A 22759-nucleotide genomic window follows, 5' to 3' on the forward strand; every position below is an offset into this window, starting at 1 on the left:
AAATCACTTTAAATAAAGGCATCTGCTAAATACCGTAAATTTAGATGTCTGTGGTTTGTAAAAATACTGTTAATGCAACATCCATACTGGCTTGCACCATTTTTGTTTTCTTGACAAACTTTTTTTTTATTTTAAAGAAAAAGTACAGTAAACATAACAGTACACTTAATATATATGAACATATTACCAAAGATATGCTCTATGATTAATACAACAATAACCAGTATATGTTCAACAACAATAAAAAACAAGAATATCAAGGAAAACAAAAAAAACAAAGCCAGAGGAATTTACAAATCATTTAAGGAATCTTGTTCCAATATCATCACATATAAAATAAAAGAGACACTAAAATAAAAACAACCTCCTTAGAAATGTGTTATCTTTATATAAATATAAAGTGCTTTAAGACTCAAGGAAGTTTGCAAATCTAAATTTATAAAAGAAATAAAAGATGGCAATTTTTTATAGCATTTTTGGTTTTGTGAATATGATATTTAGCTAGTAATATAATTAGGTAATTATATAAGATTCAACTGACTGAAAGAGAGGGTTATCAAATATATGCAAAATATATTGGCTTTTAATTCGAACGCCACAAACTATAAATTCCTGTTTGCTGTTTTGCAGACCAGACACTTCCAAATCAATTTGAAGTGTCACGTCTGGGTGCTTAGTGTGGATTAGATTAAATCTGTGTTTAAAGCACTAAGTGCACTAGAAACTAAAACTACTGACCTAGGAGTTATAAAATGAGAGACGGCCTTCGGCTTTCGTGGGTCAATTGCGCATGCGCATTGGTACATCTTGGTAGGTCGTCCGTGCCACGTGGAAAGCGCGTTCACTTGTCGCCTTTGCAAGGTAAATTTTAATCGAATAACTTGAAAAATATAATTTACCTATTTATGAAATAGTTTGGAAAAACTGGATTTACTATTTTGCATGCTTTTAAAAGTTAAGTTTAGCCTGAGGTAATGTTAGGTTTTTTAACTAGTAAAGCTAATAGGCTAAACTAATTAAGTGCAAGGACTATTCGGACCGATTAAAAAGTTATTAACTGAGTGTACGTGCATTAGATAATTTGTGTAATAATTAATTCTAAAAGCTTGGGTTGTTTAAAGTTCTGTCTCCCAGTCTATAAATAATACAGCCATATTATTTTAACGTATTATGATGTACATGCTTCTCTTTTATCAGACATGTCAGAAAAATGTCATAAAGCATCCATTCCCAACAAGATATTTAACTGTAAGAATCATTGTGACTGAATCTAGAAATTATTTCAAATTACATTTATAATTTTCTTGGTTAATTAATTCGTTCATATCTTATGGCAGGTTTGGAATGTTTGTGTATTTGATTTTGAATAGATATCATTATAATAAATTAACAATCTAAAACTAAAATCTCATTCACAAAAGTGTTCAGACCCTTTAATAATAAATTCTATTAGCAGCAATTTACAGGTGTAAGTAGGTATGCAAATTTTGCTAAATTCTTTTAATTGATTACTGATTTTCATGGCAGCAAGTCTTCATGCTTCACTGATGAGTGAAGGTGGCAGTAATGTAGAATATCAAGATTAATGCAAACTTAGCAGAAATTGTTTAGCATTGAATGTACAGAAGCAGGGCTCTAGACTAACGTTTTGCACTGGTTGCACTGGTGCACCTAACTTTTTTTCTTAGGTGCACCAGCACAAAAGTTAGGTGCACCCAAATTTTCGACCGCATCGCATTTAACACCGCAGTTTTACAGGTTCACTTTTTTTTTTTTTTTTTTTTAAATCACTGTCCATACAGGCAATATTGACTTGGAAATAACTAACAATCTGGTCAACATGGCCTCGTCTGATGATCTGTTTGCTGCTGCCTGACAATGAAGGGCAGTGGGGAGAGGGGACACTTGGGCAGTGCATTTATTGCGGCATGTAATGTGTTTTATAGATGCATTGGGCTTTTTCAGCCTTTCAATTCGAAATGTATTAGAACCAGTCACAAATATACTATTGCCGGCCACTGTCTTCTTTACAGTTAATTATAGTATTACAGACTAATTATAGCACACTTATAAAAAATTATAAAAATAATAGAGTAAATGTGTATGTATGTGTGTATATCTATTTATATGTGTGTGTATATTTCAAATTATATGTATATGTTTGTGTGTGTGTTAGAGTGTAATCTTAAATGCAGTGCATTATATTATCGGCTTTACTGAATCTTTTACACAGATTCCCAAAATCGCTTGCGGTGCACTCACTGTGTATTTTGACTACATGTATTGTTATATATTTTGGTCTTTTAGTTATTTTTATATTTTACTTAACGAAAATATTGTCGTGTTTTTACTTTCACTATCGCGGCACTTTACCGCTAGCATTAGCCCCTTGCTACTGTAGAGGGTCGGCTCACCTAGCCGCTGTCCGGTGGGGATGCTGCGGGTCTTTTGCTGTGCGGTGGTGGAGGTGTGGGAATAAAGGCACACGGCAGGGTAGAGTCACTTTAACTGTTTAGTCAGGACTTAAGTGAGCGTTACAACACTTTACACCGCCGAGCTCCAGAACCCGAACTTCCATTCTGGAACATCCAGCGAGTCTCATATACAAAACTAAACTTACGGCAGAACGTCCGAACGTCCGAACGTGTCCGCACGTGTATAAACCTGGTGCTGCATTCTGATTGGCTGAGCTGAATGTCGCTCACATATCACCGCTACAATAATGTCCCGCCCTTCGCTATCTCTGATTGGTTTAGACCATGATATTGGCCTAATGTGTGTCTGTTGTTTTTTTTTTTCCTCGGACGCCTGGTCGCACCGGTGCGACCTGAGATTTTTTTTAGTCGCACCATTGAGAAATTAGGTCGCATGTGCGACCAAATTGGTCGCACTCTAGAGCCCTGAGAAGGGAACAGTTTATTGCAAGGGTTAACTACTCATGCAAATAAAAAAATAATTACAGATGAGGGTTCTTGGGTTGTGCAAGCACACCACTTCTGAGTGTTGAATCTCAGCAGAGCTACTGACCTGGCCGGGCGTCCATACAAACATAGTTGGCCACTTACTCAAGGGCATTTATAGACTTGCTCTAAAGCCACAGGAATGCCAGACCTATATCAAGGAGGTTTACCTAAAGCATATTCTTGTATTTGTCTGCATTCATCACTTAATGTTAGATATCTGTTTAAATCCTTGCTCTAACCTTTGGCTTGCCACAGTTTACAGATAATTTGTTGGCCTGATTTTTGTTGTGTTAATGCAGTGTAAGTTATTGGCCCTTATAGACCTAGGTGTGTGTCTTTCAAATGATGTCTAATCAATTGAAAAGGTAGCAGGTGGACTCCAGTTCCTCATGCACTAGGATGCAACTGACCACAATTAGGAGTGCTACAGCAAAGGATCTGAATACTTCTGCATTAATAAAAATGTGCTTTAGATGGTCAATTTTGTTTTATTTGCACCATGTGTATAGATTCACATGACAGCTTTCACATGCCTTTTAAGCATCAGAACAACCATTCCTGGATTAAATAGTTAACTGTCAGCAGGAATACATGCTTGGATATTCAGTTGAAACATTGATTTTATTATTATATTGACATTATGCTCTTTTTATTGACTGATAAAAAACTGGAACATTTCCCTGTGTACCTATTTATGTTTGTATTCTTCCCAACAGAACAGTGCAACACACATAATGAACAGTGCTTTTTCAGCATCGCAGGTTAGACCAAATCTGCCACTCAGAAGACCTGCAACTGGTCCTGGTTTAGTGACCCCAAGCAACCAGATCCCTGTGTTTAATAATCATGGAACCTCTCAAGAGCGCTCTCTGATGATTGGCAGTTTAGACGGTATGCTGCAGAACTTGGAATAAATTTGTGCTCATCCTGTCGTGCTCCTTGAATGATTAGTAACATTTTAGTGCTTGTGATTTAGCTTTTAAAGCTGAAGCTGGCAGAAATGAGAATGATTTGGTGGCAGCGATGGAAAATGGTGGTGTATGTATCTAGTGACATTTTATCTATGCACAATATATAATGGACTAAATTGGGATTTGTTTTTCCAAATTGGGACTAAACAGGATTTGTTTTTCTGAAAGAATGTGTTTTGCTTTTAGAGAGCCTCACTCATGTCTCCTGCATCACTGACAGTGAAGCTGTGCAATTACTGCAGTAAGCAAGGTGGGTTTTGAAGATTTCTACAAATGTCTTTTACAGGTGTTATTACCATTTGAATTGCTGGAGCTTTGTATCTGTGGTTTGGGTATTTTGATGTGTTTGATTTAGGAAATCTCAGATGCACCCGCTGCAAAAAGACCTGTTACTGCTCTGTAGCCTGTCAGACTGAAGACTGGAAGGCCCATCGGCATATATGTAAACCATGTGCTCCAGAAAACATTATAAAGTATTTATTTTTAAATGGATTTTTATTGTAATTATTAAAAAATTAATTTAATATGAATTTAATGGATCTTATTATTTTTTGAATCAGCAATAAACCAAAAGAGTCGACCTTGCCTTGTGATAACGAGTCCACTGTATCAGAACCTAAGGTACTTTTTTTTTCTATTGTGCCATCATTAACATCTACTAACAACAGGAAAGAATTTTGTGTGAAATTAATGTATTCCTTTATTTTTACAGCCAAGGAGAATTTTCCTGGGAGATTTACATAAGCATAACATCTCCAAGGAAGATAAATTGCAGGTATGTTTTAAAGTAGGGTCTTGTGTTTACTGTAAAGCTTGTCATTGCTAACGAACCCTTTCTGCTTTGCTTTCAGGGCTCTGTGGTGGAGCTAAAGAATCCTGGGAAGTTCTTCATTCAACTCCAGACAGTGGAGAACACTGAGAACTTGAAACACATTACCATGGAGCTACAGAAGTGTTACAGTAGTTTGTATGCAGTGGAGTACAAGCCTGAAATGGGGGAAATCTGTGCTGTTAAATTCTCTCTTGATCAGGTTAATTACTTTATTGTACATGCAAGAGCTAACAGGGTTATGATGGTCCTGACACAGCCTATGTGAATGTTCCTGGAGCACAACACTGATACATACAGGCTTATTTATTTTGTTTCTGGCTGCATTTTGCTTTCTCTACTGCTGCTGACCACTTCTGACCAAGAAGAGTCATGACTACTACGTACATTCAGATACATGTGCAGCAGTCGAATGTTTTTCAGCTGCCCAAGGCGGGTTCATATGGAAATCCATTTTTATTTATGGAAAGTCATACACAGACCTCTATTATCCCCCCTCTCAGGTGCCATCGATCAGCTAGCAGAGGTCATAATTGTGGCAATTCTATTTTGCAAGCCAATTATCTGTATAGGCATCAGGCCTGTCTGTAGAAGAGCTCAAATTCGAACCGGAGTTTGAGATGTCAGCTTTTGTGTGCTAGAATGTTTTAACGCTGCACCACTCAAGTGCTCAGCTTAATATTAAAAAAGAAACTTCATGATTCAATAATCATGATTATCTGACTTTAGAACTGGTACAGAGGTAAAGTGGAGGCTGTGAATTTGGATCTTCACACGGCAAACATTCTCTACATAGACTATGGAAATGAAGAAGTTGTTGCATTGAACCAGCTTCATCCTCTGGCAGAGAATATTAACCCTGCACCACCATGTGTAGGTTTCCCCCCCATTTATTTCTTGGCCTAGTTTAAATACTTATAGAATTGCAACATTTGCCAGATCTTTCATGTTTTTACCCAATCCTGGCAGGCTTTACAGTGCAGTGTTGCTGGAGTAACGGCAGTCACAAGCAGTTGGACGGGTGAATGTTGCATTGCAGTTAGACAGCTCGTTGCTGGAAAGAATTTGACTTTCACTGTGTTGGATTTTTTAAATGACGACACGGTTCTTGCTGTAGATGCTCCTCTCACACTTGGTATGTTATTTAATTTGTTTTCTTTGAAAATAGAAATACAACGATTTGCAATATGTTGGCAATGTATTCCAAAGGGCCAGGGCAGTTGTAGCCTGGCTGTTAAAGTACTGGACTAGTAATCGAAAGATTTCTTGTTGAAGCCCCACCACTGCCAGGTTGGCACTGTTGGGCCCGTGAGCAAGGCCCTTAACCTTTAATTGCTTAGACAATATACTGTCACAGTACTGTTAGGCGCTTTGGATAAAAGCGTCTCTAAAATGCCTAAAATGTGATGTAAAATATTATTTAAGTGTCATTTTTAAGATTTTTGAAGAACCTTCATTAACTATTTTCACCATCTCTAAATCACCAAATTCTCAAATTATCTACTGATGCATTATATTCAGTTAAATTTAGTAATTATATTTTTGGTGTAGTGTTTAAATTGGGTTAAAATGATTATTGAATGAAAAGCACAGTTCATAAGCATACGGTTTAATTTGTTCACAGGTAAGAACCTGAGTACTTTTCTAATTGACCAGGGTTATGCCATGCAAGATGTGATCCCTGCTTCACCCCAGACTAAGCCAGATATCAGTAAGTTGTTTGTGTAATTAGGACCGCTTATTATAGTGTTTAAATGCAACATCTAATTCAATAATTCGTTGTTTTTCTTAAGATTCTTTGATGAATGCATCATTTGAGAACTTCAAATGTTTGTCTGGTGGAAAAATTGAGAATATTGAGGCTCAGCCACCAGAACCGTTGAGCCAAAGGGTGGGTGACACCTTCACAGCTATTGTTACCCACCTTCAGTCCCCTTCAGAGATCATCTGCCAAAAGCTGGAGAATGCAAGTGAGTACTTTGCGTCCAAACAAGTCAATGAGAGCCTTATAATGTTTACAAAGTTGTACTGGAAATTAATTGAAACTTTTAGCTGACGGTAGTTTTTGAATAATAACTTTGTCCATTGTCATTTTACTGGTTAATCGTTAAAATCCCTACTTAATTTTGTAAATTTAAATACAGTGTATCACAAAAGTGAGTACACCCCTCACATTTCTGCAAATATTTCATTATATCTTTTCATGGGACAACACTATAGACATGAAACTTGGATATAACTTAGAGTAGTCAGTGTACAGCTTGTATAGCAGTGTAGATTTACTGTCTTCTAAAAATAACTCAACACACAGCCATTAATGTCTAAATAGCTGGCAACATAAGTGAGTACACCCCACAGTGAACATGTCCAAATTGTGCCCAAATGTGTCGTTGTCCCTCCCTGGTGTCATGTGTCAAGGTCCCAGGTGTAAATGGGGAGCAGGGCTGTTAAATTTGGTGTTTTGGGTACAATTCTCTCATACTGGCCACTGGATATTCAACATGGCACCTCATGGCAAAGAACTCTCTGAGGATGTGAGAAATAGAATTGTTGCTCTCCACAAAGATGGCCTGGGCTATAAGAAGATTGCTAACACCCTAAAACTGAGCTACAGCATGGTGACCAAGGTCATACAGTGGTTTTCCAGGACAGGTTCCACTCGGAACAGGCTTCGCCAGGGTTGACCAAAGAAGTTGAGTCCACGTGTTCGGCGTCATATCCAGAGGTTGGCTTTAAAAAATAGACACATGAGTGCTGCCAGCATTGCTGCAGAGGTTGAAGACGTGGGAGGTCAGCCTGTCAGTGCTCAGACCATACGCCGCACACTGCATCAACTCGGTCTGCATGGTCGTCATCCCAGAAGGGAGCTGACGCACAAGAAAGCCCGCAAACAGTTTGCTGAAGACAAGCAGTCCAAGAACATGGATTACTGGAATGCCCTGTGGTCTGACGAGACCAAGATAAACTTGTTTGGCTCAGATGGTGTCCAGCATGTGTGGCGGCGCCCTGGTGAGAAGTACCAAGACAACTGTATCTTGCCTACAGTCAAGCATGGTGGTGGTAGCATCATGGTCTTGGGCTGCATGAGTGTTGCTGGCACTGGGGAGCTGCAGTTCATTGAGGGAAACATGAATTCCAACATGTACTGTGACATTCTGAAACAGAGCATGATCCCCTCCCTTCGAAAACTGGGCCTCATGGCAGTTTTCCAACAGGATAACGACCCCAAACACAACCTCCAAGATGACAACTGCCTTGCTGAGGAAGCTGAAGGTAAAGGTGATGGACTAAACCCAATTGAGCACCTGTGGCGCATCCTCAAGTGGAAGGTGGAGGAGTTCAAGGTGTCTAACATCCACCAGCTCCGTGATGTCATCATGGAGGAGTGGAAGAGGATTCCAGTAGCAACCTGTGCAGCTCTGGTGAATTCCATGCCCAGGAGGGTTAAGGCAGTGCTGGATAATAATGGTGGTCACACAAAATATTGACACTTTGGGCACAATTTGGACATGTTCACTGTGGGGTGTACTCACTTACGTTGCCAGCCATTTAGACATTAATGGCTGTGTGTTGAGTTATTTTCAGAAGACAGTAAATCTACACTGCTATACAAGCTGTACACTGACTACTCTAAGTTATATCCAAGTTTTTGTTCTATAGTGTTGTCCCATGAAAAGATATAATAAAATATTTGCAGAAATGTGAGGGGTGTACTCACTTTTGTGATACACTGTATGTTTGTGTTTGATTCTGCAGCAAACTTTTGAAACACCAGCATATTGGCATATACTGTGTTTAGTACTAGAATTGTTGGTTATTTTAGTAGTTACAGTAGTGCTATGTTCACAATGTTACACCGTTTTTCATTAAATGAAATATGATTGTGTTGATCTGAAACTGTGATATTTTATATTTTAATGTGCTGTAAGCTTGTTGGTTATCGGTAATTAAGGAAATCTGTATCGGTAATTTTATAAAGGAAATTGGCAACATTGCATCCCTAGTCTAAAAAAAATAATGACTTCCTATACAATAATGTAATTCGTTATTTTAGTATATGTCTAATTATCTGGTAATACTTAAGTTAATATAGAGTTCGGTCACTATGGTCATGATAACTTTTTATTTCAGTCCTAGTCATTATGTTAAGCAGACAAATATTTTTCCGGACTGTGGTGCAGGTATAATTCAGCAGTTACAGAATCGTCTGAGAGACCACTGTACTAAAACGCAGGCCAGTGAGAACTTCAGACCTGCTCCTGGAACTGTCTGCTGTGCTCTCTTCTCAGGTGAGACCAAGCCTAATCCCAAATTGTTTGTGGTTTTGGAATAGTTTTGTGGGTGATTAATATTGGGGCAATGTTTAATCATGTATGATTGTTTTTTCTGTTTGTATTACAGAGGACAACCAGTGGTATAGAGCAAAAATACTGGCATATTCTTCAAAGACTCATGTGTGTGTAGGTTATATAGACTTTGGGAACTCTGAAGAGGTGATGTTAAGTCACTTGCGTCCTTTAAGTGTGGAGCTGTTATCTTTGGCAACTCAAGCCATTCCATGTGCTCTAGCAGGTAAAGCTGGCTTTGTTTCTATAATTAATTTTATACACCTGTTAGCAGTAGATGTGACTAATAAAAGTGCTCTTTTCTGTTATCAGGATTTTTTCTGAGCTCTGTGTTAAGTTTTTTTTGTTTATTAAAGAGAAAAAAATTGACAATAAAATCACTAATACTACCCTAGTACAAGTAATAATTGTACTAAATTTTTTTCGTTTTTTTCTTTGCGTTGCCAGATATAAAGCCAACCACAGATGGATGGTCAGAGGATGTAGTAATGGTGCTAAAACAGTTAATCTGCAACCGCTTCATCCGAGTGGAAATTCTTGGAGCGAGGGGTGGAATGGCTTTGATATCTATGGTTGATGAGTCTAGTGATCCTCAGACTAATGTATCAGATCTACTGGTTGCTTCTGGCTATGCAGCTGTAGGGGAGGTGGAAATAGAAGAAGAGGAAGCTCCTCAAAGTGGTAAGTACAAAAAAAGATGATTATTTAGAGAAAATTTGACTCTAGTCTGAACTGTAGTAAGATGATTGTTATTTGGTGTTTCCATGGAACCTCCATGTTGTGTTTTGTAAATAGCTGCATATGTAGGCAGCGTTGTTAGTGCAGTGTTTGCAGGTTAAGTAAAGGGTGATTTATGTGTAAGTTAGCAAACATAGCCGTCTTTAGTTTGCTTTTTGTCTAATACTATGAATGAACTTTGTTTAGAAAGTCAGCTGTTAATATAAAACATTGTGAGGTGTGAGTTGTAATGACATGCTATACACCTGTCTATCACTTAACTGGAGACTAATAATTAGCTATTGGCTGTCGGTTAGAAAAAATGGTAAAATCCATAATGAATCCCTCATTTTATTGTATAAATTGGTCCACCCCTACACAAGCAAACATTATCAGATTATAACTGCACATGATTTGAAACTATCTCATTTTATGATGTGGTGTACATTTATGGCATTTACCAGTCGCTAAAAAAAGTAATTTACATATATAATGGAAACAATTCTGGCAACCTAGGGTTAAGAGCTTTGCTCAGGGCCCAGTGGCAACTTGGCAGTGTCGCAGCTTCAACCAGCAACCTTCTGATCACTAGTCCAGTGCCTTAACCGTTAAACTACCACTGCCCTGTTGTAACTGCTGTATACACCCATCAACCGTAACATTAAAACCACCACCTTGTTTCTACACTTACTGTCTATTTTATCAGCTTCACTTACCATATAGAAGCACTTTGTAGTTCTACAATTACTGACTGTAGTCCATCTGTTTCTCTGCATGCTTTGTTAGCCCCCTTTTATGCTGTTCTTCAATTGTCAGGACCACCACAGAGTAGGTATTATTTAGGTGGTGGATCATTTTCAGCACTGCAGTGACACTGACGTGGTGGTGTGTTAGTGTGTGTTGTGCTGGATTATGGGTGGATCAGGCACAGCAGCGCTGCTGGAGTTTTTAAATACCGTGTCCACTCACTGTCCACTCTTAGATACTCATCATCATCTAGACCTTCATCAGTGGTCACAGGACGCTGCGCTTCTGTGTCTGATCCACTCATACCAGCACAACACACACTAACACACCACCACCATGTCAGTGTCACTGCAGTGCTGAGAATGATCCACCACCCAAATAATACCTACTTTGTAGTGGTCCTTTGGACCTTTGACCATTTGAAGAACAGCATAAAAGGTGGCTAACAAAGCATGCAGAGAAACAGATGGACTACAGTCAGTAATTGTAGAACTACAAAGTGCTTCTATATGGTAAGTGGAGCTGATAAAATAGACAGTGAGTGTAGAAACAAGGAGCTGGTTTTAATGTTATGGCTGATCGGTGTATCTGCTTTCCCATACAACTTTTTTGCTTTTTGTTCATTTTCTGGACTTTTCCCCCAGGATATACCGTATTTCTCCATTGTGCAACTATTTCCCATGTAATTTAAGAAAATACCTTTATTGTTGAGCAGTAGAAGTGACAATTTGCTACAATATATTTAATGCTGCAAAATAATTTCTTAGTTTACTTATTTTTTTGTCTAGTTCATATTCTTGTCATTCTATAAAATTGGTACAAATATTTAGAGTGAAAGTAAAAAAAAAAACAACACCACCTTGTACAGTATCCTAATCCTGTGTATCATGATAAAGCTATCAGTTATCAGATCTTAAATTTATATTTATTTTATTTGGTTCTTTCCTAACTGCTGGTGTGAACGCAGCAGACAAATTGGAGTGGACTTGTGCTGAACTTCCCACTGATGGCCAGAAGGTGGTGCTAGTGGTTAGTGTACTTGAAAACCCTGGCGAATTCTACTGCTATAACTACATTGCAGAAGGTTTGATCATCTGTTGTGCTTTTTCACAAAGTGTGTCATGTTGCTTTTGTTGAGATGTAGTAAGAACAATCTTTGTTCATTTGTTTTTGACAGATATCCAGGCTCTGGCAGAGCTTTCCTCTGCTCTGGCTAAACACTGTGCGACTGAGGGAGCTCCTTTCAGTCCTGCTGTTGGAGAGCCATGCTGCGCTCTTTATAGTGGTCAGACAAAAAAGGCTCACCTGGCTTCTCTACTTTTACATGATTAGTGCAGTGTTTTAAATTTCAAAGTTTTCCATTTGGTGAACTGAAGTTCCATGATTATGGAATTGTACTTATTTTAACTGGTTTCTGTGTAAGCAGATGGGAGCTGGTACAGGGGCATTGTGGAGAGTGTTGAGGACAATGGAAATGCTAAAGTCTACTTTGGAGATTTTGGAAACACTTCTGAAATTGAGGCGTCCGATCTGAGAGCTATCAATTCCAGCCTACTAAAACTTCCTTTCCAAGCTATACGCTGCTGGCTTGCTGGTATGTTTTTCTTTGTTTGTATGTAGTTTAACTATATGCAAGGCCATCTACATTCTATGATTTTCTTTCCCTAATTTTCCTCCCAATTTAGACCAATTACTCAATCGCATTTTGCTACCTCTACTGCTGCTGACCTCCACTCCTGACCAAGGAGGGCCGCACCAACACACGTGCTTCGACAACAACTTCGACACGTGCAGTAGCTTTTTTTTTTTTTTTTTTTTAGCTTTTTTTACCCCATCTGCACTAGGCGGGTTCATATGGAGATTTGTGTTGAGCACAGAGTGTCATTCAGCACTCTCCACAATCCCCTATCTTTGTGCAGGTGCCATTGACCAGCCAGCAGTAGTTATGAGAAATCGATTCCAGCATTCCCACCCTTTGGATGAGCCAGTCACCATATAGGTGCCTGTTCTGCTGGAAGCAGACATGAGATTTGACATTTCGAGAAGTCATTTCGGTTGTTACATCTGTTTGCAAAGTAGACATAGTGAGACTGGAATTGATGTTGGAGATTAAACCAGAAATCGCCATTGCACACTTGGGATGGTGCAGTGGTCTGTTATGCTAGCCCACTGCTGCTGAGACCTGGGTGCACCCAGTAATTCCAGATAGAACCAGAACCACCACAACCCTTACCAGGATAAAGTAGTTGATAAAAAGGAAATGTAGTAGTTCACCCTTGTGGACACATTTAACAAGTTAGTAATGACTTATAAAAGAGTTGTTCCCTTCCGCCTATCTTATTTGTCTAATTCATGTCACATTTTCTGCATAGAAATTGTCATCATCATTTTTACAGTGTGGTTCAATAACGAATAAAATCCTTACCTTGCTCACTGCTGATAAAGCATTTATTTCATCACATCAGGATTTTTTTTAACTTCACTAGCCAGTAAAATAAAAAATGTTGTGTTAAAACATAAATTAGTACTGTGATGTTTTAGTGTGGCTCAGGTTTATCTCACAAAAGAGGAAAATAGCCGACAAAGTTTACAGCCATTTTCAAAGAGAACTTTAGAGAAAAATTGAACATCAGTACTGTTATGTCTTTTCTTCACTACAGGAATTGAGCCTTTGGGGGAAACATGGAGCAAAGATGCAGTATGCAAGTTTCAGTCACTGTGTGTAGGGAGGCAGCTCAGTGGCAGAGTGCTTTCCATTACTGAGAGGGGTTACGGAGTAGAGCTGGAGAGCAACGGCCACAACATGGCTACCATGCTCATCTCGGAACATCTTGCCAAACCCTTAGGACAGGTGAATGTACCTGCTACACAAACAGCTGGAACCACTGAACTGGTAGTAACACCTCCTGGGTACACTTGTGTCCCTGCTATTGACTCATCACTTACTGAGCAGCCACCCAACAGCAATGGACAAAGTCCTGCCTCACCACAAGCAAACCTGTCAAGTAAGCACTTACTATGTTAAATCTGGATTACAGTGAACTCATAAGTTTCATAAAACACAAGTTAGTTATTGTTGGATCTTTTTAATTATGACAAAATTGCAACTATAATTCATCTGTTATCCTTCATATTTGATAAAATATTTTATTGCACTTAATCATGCATTTAATCAAGTCAATTGAATTTGTATTGCACTTCGAATAGGTGGGTTGCATCAGGAAGGGTAGTCGGCATAAAAACTGTGTCAAGTCTAGTATGCAGACCAGGTTCACTGTGGCAAACCCTAAATACAGCAGCCACAAGGGAAAAAAGAGCAACTTAACAGATTCCAGGTCCACAAAACCTAATGAGTAAGCTAAGAGCAACAGTGGCGTAGAAAAAAACACCTTAAATATAAGGAAGAACCCTAATAGGAACCAGACTTAATAGTTACCCATCCTCCTTGCTTGATCTAGAGTACATTTTTAAATAATATAACAAAATAAAAAGCATAAAGTAATTAGAGTTCATCATTCTTAAGTTTAGTATATGGTGGGATAGAGTTTAATGGTTAGTGTCTGGGCTTTGTGAGTGCGAACACTGCAGATTCCCATCATATCCAGCAGTCCAACAGGAATGGCATTGTCAGAATGGTCTCAAACCTACAGGTTTCAGCTTTGGGAGGATTAAAAAGCTACATAAAAACAACTGACTGGTGTTTAAAATAAAACACAGAAGAAGCAATTAAAATATGATTAAACAATTAATTAGTACTCACTTGTGTAGATAAATTATTTGAAGTACTTAGATGTGTGCCGCTGACCTTTTCAAAGCGCCTCCAATCAGACGAACTGTTTGAGATGACATAGTAAAGGTGACTCAGGCAGTACAAACAACTCTTAACATGAACAAAACTTGACTTATAATATTACTAAGAAATAAAGAAGTTTAAAACCACGTTAAGCTTTTTTAACAATAAGCGTTTTAGACTCTTGGAAAAGCTGATTCTCACAATTTCTCACAATTCCCACATGACTTAACATACAAAAAAACAAGCCAGCAGACCCAGACCCCTAGGACCAGAGCCATGCACCCCTGGTTTACACTCTAATGAAAAGCTTGATTGTCAACAGACAAGAGTATTTTCAAAACAGTGCACTTATTCAGTGGTTTCATGATTTATCCTACCCACAGCTTCTTCATTCACTTTGGATTGGAAGAGTGTGGAGTTGCCTTGCAATGAGACCTTTCAGCCACAAGTGGCAGCAGCGACCAGCCCAAGTCTCTTCTATGTGATGAATCCTAAAAAAGGTGTGAATGTTTTCACTTGCTCTTTCATAACAGTTTAAATTACTGGGTCTTGGTCTTGAATGTTGGATCACATTCCTGACAATTCTGCTACTAGATAAAGTAAAATATAATGTTGAAACAAAAGTAAGTGTTCCATATCAAGGTAACAGGGTGGAAAAACCATCATCCATCCATCTACCCTTTTGCTCCCTCCCAATTTTTTAACTGTACAGAGTGTCTGGTAACAACCATGTGAATGCCTTAAATTGTTAAACATATGTGGGTAAGTGAATAAGTGTGTGGTTTCTTAGTAAAAGTGTGCACGTGCTAGACTGGCCTGCTTGCAGTCCAGAATATACCCACCCTTTTCCTGGGTAAATTTAGAAACAGTTACTGAACATAAATGATAAACAGGCCTGACTGCTAAATATAGGCACAGTGTAGTATATATTCCAGGTTATTTTGTGCCTCCTCCAGCAGACACAGAGGGCTTGCAGACTGTCATGAACGAGGTGGCGAGCTACTGCAGCAGACAGACTGTGCTTAACATGAGCATTCCATCACCTGGAGCAGCCTGCTGTGCCCAGTTTTCAGGTTGCTTGCACCCTGACATTAACAGTTATTATTACATTTAGCAACTCTTATGCTTAGATCACAGAAAATGCTCATATATGATTGACTGGCAGGTGAGCCTTCATGCTTAGAACACTTTTATACTAGGTCTAATTAAAAATGCAATCATAGTTGTAAAACTATATTCCTGTTTAAATGTAACTGGACCACAATCATTTCAGGTTTTTTTTTTTTTTTTTTTTTGCATTTTCCCCCCTTTTTCTCCCAATTTAGCATAGTCAATTTGCTGCTGGGGACCCCTAGTGGTGCCCAAGGAGGGGGTGACTGACAGTCCACTGTCTACTGATCCCTTCTTAAACACTTACACCTTGGTGGGTTTACACGTGAGGCCGACTTCGCACATGGAAAGCCATGCCCCGACCTCAGCACTCCTAAACCAGGATCCTTACCCCACGCCTTTGTTACATCCTGTCATTTCCCACCCTAGCAGACTGGCAGCTAATTTTGTCTGCTGCAGGCATTAGTCAATTATGGCTAGAGGCCCAGCCGACCAGTAGCAGAGCCGAGACTCGAACCTAGCGCTGATGTGCTAGCGACTTATCACACATTCTGCGCTACCTGAGCGCCCTACACTGAATCACTTCTGCTTACTTTATTATTGCTACACTAAATAAAAATATGCTTTTTTGAGAGCTCTAAACTTGGGTTACATGGGGGAGTTTTTATATCTAGGTTGACGCTATTGTTGTAGCTTACCTAAAATTATGAACAAAAACACAGACATTGATTTTATTTAAAACATAACCATGTTGAACGGGGCGCTCCTTGGAGTTGCAGCTGTATATTAGGCTAGCCCACCACCACTGAGATCTGGGCAATGTGGAAATCTGTTTTGAGCTGATAATTTCATGTTTGGTTTAAAGTAATTACATACTTTCAGCATGTAACTTCACTCTTAAACTGTAATGTTAAAGGAAAGAATTATGGGAATTCTGTTGCTGAGGTAAATTCTTTCTACTGCTTTGTATTTAATAACTGGGTCTAAAATATCTTATACAGGTGATAAAAATTGGTACAGAGCTGTTGTACTGGACACAACAAGCACACATGCCAGTGTGATTTATGCCGATTATGGAAATGTTGAAAGGGTTCCTTTCTCTAGCCTCTTGCCCATCCCAAAAGAGCTTCTGCAGCACCCATTTCACATAGCAAGGTGTGCCCTTTCAGGTAGGACTGCTAATAATGCAGTTATGTTTCATTTGTTAGTAATAAAATACATCTTTATTTACATTTTGCCTTCAAAGATCACACCTGATTAAATTGTTATTCTCCTTTTGTGTAGGTAAAGAATACTTTCCGACTGTGTGGCCACCTGAGATCCTGGAGCTCTTTAGTGTTCAGCTTAGTGGCAAGCTACTGGCCTCTGTCCAGGTTTTTGATGGCACATTTAACTTACTAAATGTGACCCAGCACCTAGGCCAGGGAGGCTGCAACATCAGCTCTATTATTATGGAGGCTCTGCAGATAGGTCCCAACAGGTCTAGCATGGAAATGATGACCCTGAACACTCAGGCACTTGCACAAGGAACGACGCAAGCTGGTGGCACCGACACAGGTCACAATTTACCTGCAGACACACAGAAACCTGAACCTCAACATCAAGATACAGGTATGTCTTTAGCTGTCAGGTAGTAATTTTGTGCATAATGTATATGTAGTTATATAAATATTGTATTATCAGGATATAAATAAAGACAGATGCTTTTGACCCCACTGTAAAATCCCAAACATACCCTTTTAAATGTGCAATAAATACACACCTACTTAAATAACAGTGAAAAGAGTGCCTGCAATAAAAACTACTTTTAACATGCATTCAAGAGTTCACGTTTATGAGTCTTGAAAAATGCTGGGCACAGGTGGCTCGATGGTCCTGGGTTTGATTCCCAGATAGAGTGGTCTGGGTCCTTTCTGTTTGGAGTTTGCATGTTCTCCCTGTGTCTGTGTGGGTTTCCTCCGAGAGCTCTGGTTTCCTCCCACAATCCAAAGACATGCAAGTGAGGTAAATTGGAGATACAAAACTGTCCATGACTGTGTTTGACATTAAACTTGAACTGATGAATCTTGTGTAATGAGTAAATACCCGTCCTGTCATGAATGTAACCAAAGTGTGTAAAACATGACGTTAAAATCCTAATAAATAAGTGCAGGGCGCAAGAATGATAGTTAGTTAAATATACGAAGTATATGCAGTTAAATGTTGTTTTTTTGGGTCTTATCCATCCTTCCAAATGACAACAGTTCAAATATTTTAAATACATAGCAGTGCCCATATCTACTGTTAGTTTTCAGGTCTGGTTCATAGTGATTGTATTTGATGACATTTGTGTCTATTTGATAACTTTAGTTCCAACCTTGTTCAAACCACTAATTTGTCTCCCTAGCTCCCACTTCCTGCTGCTGTGCTGTTCTTGAACAAAAGGTGAAATTGTTTCCTTTTTAAGATTTTATTTTTTGTTTTTACAATTTGTAGTAATTAATATTTTTTTTCCTTTTTCAGATCACTAAAATTGAGGAGTTAGTGCTTCTTCTCATTAAGCAAATTGGTGCAACACAAAAGTAATGTTTGTAAATCGTTTCAGGTGTTTCTGAGCGTTGCAAGCCATGTATAGTGGAATTAAGTTGTAATTCAAGTTTTGTTACAGTTTTGCAGTTTATTATACTGTATCTTTTTACAGTAGGGCATTTGCATAAGAGTAGTTTACATTACAAATGTAGAAATCAAGGCCAGTGTTTAGTATGTTTAATTTTTTTGTTACTAAAAGCATTTAGTAAAGGACACCGCAGGTCAAATCATTCAAAGTTCAGCTAGCATCTCTACTGTTTTCCTCTGGTTCTAACTTAACCTCACTTTTGTCTATTCTACTTTTGCACAAGCATTCTTGTTTGAAGGTAGTTCTGTGCCTGATTTGTGCAATTTTAGTTGCAGTTTTAATAAAGTTATTTGGATAGCTTTGGCTTTTTTGTTTTTTCTTTGTAATGTGTTTGTAAAGATCAGAAGTAGTCATAGGTGCTCTGGTGGCACAGCGGTAAATTACACTAGCCCATTATGTCTGAGTCTGGTGATTATGTCCTGTCCTGAGTGTGTTACTGCATTGCGTGATTCTGGGGAAATTGGTCGCACCGTGACCCTGATGAGGATAAAGTAGAGGTAAAACATGAAAATGAAAATCATGAGGCAGTTAGTGTTTTCAGGGTATACTTACCCCAAAAATTTTAACTCAACGGTTTGCTATGTGCCCAAAAAACTCTTAATAATATTAAATAACTCCTAATAAATAATATATTAAATAACTTGTCAGGATTCTCTCAGCACATTTAATGTGATGAATAATACATGCAACTAAATAATAAAATTTATTTCAGGCAGCTGTACATTTACATTTTCAGCATTTAGCAGACGCTTTTGATCCAAAGCGACTTACACGATGAGCTGAACACAATGAGCAATTGAGGGTTAAGGGCCTTGCTCAGGGACCCAACAGTGGCAACTTGGTGATGGCAGGGCTTGAGCCGGCAACCTTCTGTTTACTAGTCCAGTACCTTAACCACTGAGCTATCACTGCCTGTACACTGTACAGCTAATAGATGAATAATGCATTGTATATGTTTAATATATATAATTTAAAATTACTGAAAAATGCTTTTAAGTGCTGTAGGCTGCCAATAATAATAAAATAGTAAACGCAAAGTTTTTGGTGGTTTTTCTTGAACTTATTTAACCGCAATTTCTCAGATAATAATAGCAATAGGAGTAACACTTATGAAAGCTTAATTGTAGCCTGATTAAACCATTCCAGAATCAATATTGATGTCTTTTTGTCCATTGCCATTTTGGAACACCAAATTGCATCCATCAATGTTCTATTTTATAGGGTTCAGTGTTGCAATGAAATAATTTGATATTCTGTGGTCAATTTTCAACCTTAAACCTAGGTTTACCTTGTACAATGTGTAAGTTTCATTGGGGTTTAAGAATGTGCAGTAGTCAATACTGTATTTAGTTGTACCTTGTGCAATGCACCAGTTAAACTGGCAGCCAAACAACTCTAGCAGATACTACCATGCTTGACTTTAATTCAGGGATCCAGTGTTTTACATTTTCTCCTACATGCATACATCTGGTCACTGGCCATTTTTTTCTGCACACAAACCCTGTTTTCATTAAGTGTTACTAGCAACCAATCTCGGGTAAACTTTTGGGTACTGATTTTGGACCAGTCTTCCCTTGTAGCCTCCAAGTCAATGGTTATGTAAACTGAATGAGTGTGGACAGTAACATTTTAGGAATAACTAGGTCGTGTGCTTCATTAATTTAGCTGTAAAAATAATTAAAATCACAAGAACGCCCAGGCATACTTTCCCTTAACGTGTGTATGTAAACGTTTTATTTTAGTACATATAGAATGGCACTAAGTGCACCTGTGTACGTGTGTATAAAAGACTAGAAAGGGTGCAGGGGGAGGAGGGGCGGTGGTGGAACATCTCAGGGTACGAGACTAAATAAAGTTGGTGTACCGCTTGTATAATAGGATGAGCAATGCGCGCTACTGATTCAGCTCGTGCAGAGTCCTCACGCGCGCACACAGTACCTCAGCAAGGAAAACGGTTACAGGTAAGAGCTTTCCAACTATCATTTTACCTGAATAACGCCTAGTTTTAACATTGTAACACCATGAAACATAAAAAGTATTAATGTTTATTATATGCCAATTTAGACACAGTCGAAAGGTGTTTTAGGCTGACTAAATTTGTATTCAGGTTTAAATCTTTAATTATGTGGCTAGTGGTGCATGCTAGCGGTGAATATACACAGTGACCACCTTATTTAATTACTAGCTTGAATCCGGAGATTTTACCTTTTATCGGTAAAGTTAATGTTTACAGTAATACCGTGTACTTAAGAGCATTTGTTAAACGTTCCTTAAAAAAAACCTAATATCTATTTATACAAACTCATTTTAATACAAAAATGAATGTTTTTGGCCCTGGGTTCGAGATTCAGTGCTAGTTACTGTCTGTATGGAGTACCGCATGTCTTCTCCATGTAAGCTAAGTTTTAGATGCTCTGGTTTAATTCTAAGACCAAAAATATGCAGGTAGGTTATTTGGTTATAGCCTTAAGGTGAGAGTGTGGGATGCCTTGTAACGAACCGTTTTGCTCCATTGTTTATGGAATAGACTCTCTTTTACCACTAACGAGGACGGTGATGTTGGGGAGGATCATTATATCTATAATGTAATAACTGTTAACCTAATGAAAACACATGGATCGTGACGGATCGTGCCTTTTATAGCTCAATTGAGAATAATATTAAGTTTCCAGTTCATAATCCTGCTCTCAACTACGCCCACATGGAGAAGGGGACCAAAAGTGTATGTTGTATAGACTGTATGCACTGTAGGTGCTATTTTCTTGTCTATTCCTTTATTAAGCAATGACTTTGTGTTTCCTCCTGTATATCCAGTCTGCAAATTAAAACCTGTGATTTTCTTTAAATGACAACTATTTTGCACTCAGTGATATGATAATGTAATTGGTTAAGTGGTTTCATTTCCCCCTAATAATCACATGTCGGACCATTAAGTGTTTTGTTTAATTTCAGGTCTGAAACATGCAGATAATATATTTTGAAATGAAAGCAATATGTGTACATTTAATTTTTTTTATTGCATTACACATTGATTTGGTGTTGATATTAACACTCAGCCACCACAGCTTAATTTGTCATACTACCAGCTGCAAGTACCTATAGGGCACAGCTTTCTCGAACACATCTAGCTCTCATTTAAGAAGAATAAACATAATCTGATTTTCCACTTTTAGTACTGTACTAATATTGCAGTTAAAAATTGTGTCTTATGTTTGGCAGTTGTTATACTGGCGTCCTTACAGTAACCAGGTTGACTGCATTTTTGTACATTTGTATTACAATATACATACATTTAAGCTTTTGTGACGGCTCTCGGATCCTGCACCTGTCTATTAAGCTAGTTCACCTCCACTGAGTCCACATTCTCAGTTGAGTTAAGGTCAGTACCTAGGAAAGACTCTTGTGAAAGCTTAATTGAAGCAGTAATTACAGTGTTGTTGGGAACAAATGTCCTTACCTTTCTCCTATGAACATACCTCTGGTCTTTGTGGCCATTTTTTAATCTGACCACAAACTCTGTTTTCAATGTGATATTAGCAACAAACTTTAGGTAAACTTTTGGGAACTGATTTCAAAGCAGGGATTCTTTCTTTCTAGCCTTTAAGTCCATTGTGGTGTAAACTGAATGAGTGTGGACACTAACACCTTTCTTCCTGCAACTCCTAATTAATTAAACAGCAGGTACAAGTCCCGGTGCTTCTTTGAGCCAACCTTCTGGACCAGTGTTCTATAATATGCCTGGAAGTAACTAAGTGTTTTTAGTTGCATAAAAATATACATGCATTTAAGCTTTTGTGACAATTTGTGAGGGCTCTCTCATGGTGCAGCAAGCTATTACGCTAGTTCACATCCACTGAGGTCTGGGTTTAAACCTTGGCTATGTCTAAGATGGATTTGCAGACTGTCCAGCGTATTATTTCCTTATGCCAATAGTTTCCTGGTGGAACCGAGCTTGCAGAGACCAGAATAATGTGGTTGGATTTTTTAGTAATTTTATGAACATTTCTTCACACTAAATGTAATCTTTACATTTAAAAGCAGATGGTGATGTTCTTTTCTTTACCAGTCATGGGCCCTCTAACTGCCATTGTTTGGTTGTCAGTAGAGAATTGGCAAGTCTAATAAATAGCATTAGTGTTGTGATATATAGTGGTTGTTAAGCAAACGATGAAACATATATTTAAGGCAAAAGCCTAGCTTTAGACTGGAATGTAAGAAATTCATGTAAAACAAGTAAAAAAGATAAAAGGGCCTCTACAGACATTAAAACCTTTGTCTGTCTCACAGTGAATATGATGGTTATCATGAGGTAGCTCTAACTAGCAGGTTTTACAGATGTAGTCTGGTTCTCACAAGATGTCTATCTTTCATACACCATAATCTGTATGTGCTACCATTCATTCAAAGGCAAAAAGTATGTCTCCTGTCATCAAACATAAGAGTTTATATTCCCTTTTGCAGCTACAACTAGATCAAATCTCATAAAAAATATTTAGTGTCTGTCATTACTGGCGCCTTACAATTTGTGTTATCTGTCTGAGTTCTGATTTATGGAGGTCTACGTTGGTGTCTACAGCTGCAAAAGTACAAGCTACATTTTTAACTTTAATTTTGTACTTTGAAATTA

The 22759-nt window shown here is 38.3% G+C and overlaps 1 protein-coding gene across 3 annotated transcripts; it reads left to right on the plus strand.

The window, feature by feature from the left end:
• The first annotated feature begins 822 nt into the window (after positions 1 to 822).
• On the plus strand, positions 823 to 18429 carry tdrd1 (tudor domain containing 1). 3 transcript variants are annotated; one of them, XM_063003048.1, is made up of 25 exons: positions 823 to 861; positions 3680 to 3854; positions 3940 to 4001; positions 4121 to 4184; positions 4290 to 4407; positions 4495 to 4555; positions 4647 to 4709; positions 4786 to 4965; positions 5493 to 5636; positions 5733 to 5898; positions 6388 to 6474; positions 6557 to 6733; positions 8945 to 9052; positions 9165 to 9335; positions 9557 to 9790; positions 11541 to 11657; positions 11751 to 11858; positions 12000 to 12167; positions 13234 to 13578; positions 14750 to 14866; positions 15323 to 15439; positions 16478 to 16645; positions 16761 to 17087; positions 17863 to 17900; positions 17979 to 18429. In XM_063003048.1, exons 2-25 carry the CDS (start codon positions 3698 to 3700, stop codon positions 18039 to 18041), a joined length of 3360 nt encoding a protein of 1119 aa, XP_062859118.1. In that variant the 5' UTR covers positions 823 to 861; positions 3680 to 3697; the 3' UTR covers positions 18042 to 18429. The 3 variants fall into 3 exon arrangements, with proteins under 3 accessions (XP_062859118.1, XP_062859119.1, XP_062859120.1); XM_063003049.1 differs by having other exon boundaries at positions 15326 to 15439; XM_063003050.1 differs by lacking the exons at positions 823 to 861; positions 3940 to 4001 and having other exon boundaries at positions 3799 to 3854.
• The last annotated feature ends 4330 nt before the right edge of the window (positions 18430 to 22759 follow it).

Source organism: Trichomycterus rosablanca, chromosome 10, assembly GCF_030014385.1.
Source record: "Trichomycterus rosablanca isolate fTriRos1 chromosome 10, fTriRos1.hap1, whole genome shotgun sequence".
Classification (NCBI taxonomy): domain Eukaryota; kingdom Metazoa; phylum Chordata; class Actinopteri; order Siluriformes; family Trichomycteridae; genus Trichomycterus; species Trichomycterus rosablanca.

Coding starts and splice junctions, on each gene's coding strand:
- tdrd1 (XM_063003048.1), top strand. CDS start 3,698: ATGAACAGTGCTTTTTCAGCATCGCAGGTTAGACCAAATCTGCCACTC. Junction 4,185..4,289: donor CAATTACTGCAGTAAGCAAG/GTGGGTTTTGAA, acceptor TGTTTGATTTAG/GAAATCTCAGATGCACCCGC. Junction 12,168..13,233: donor TATACGCTGCTGGCTTGCTG/GTATGTTTTTCT, acceptor TCTTCACTACAG/GAATTGAGCCTTTGGGGGAA.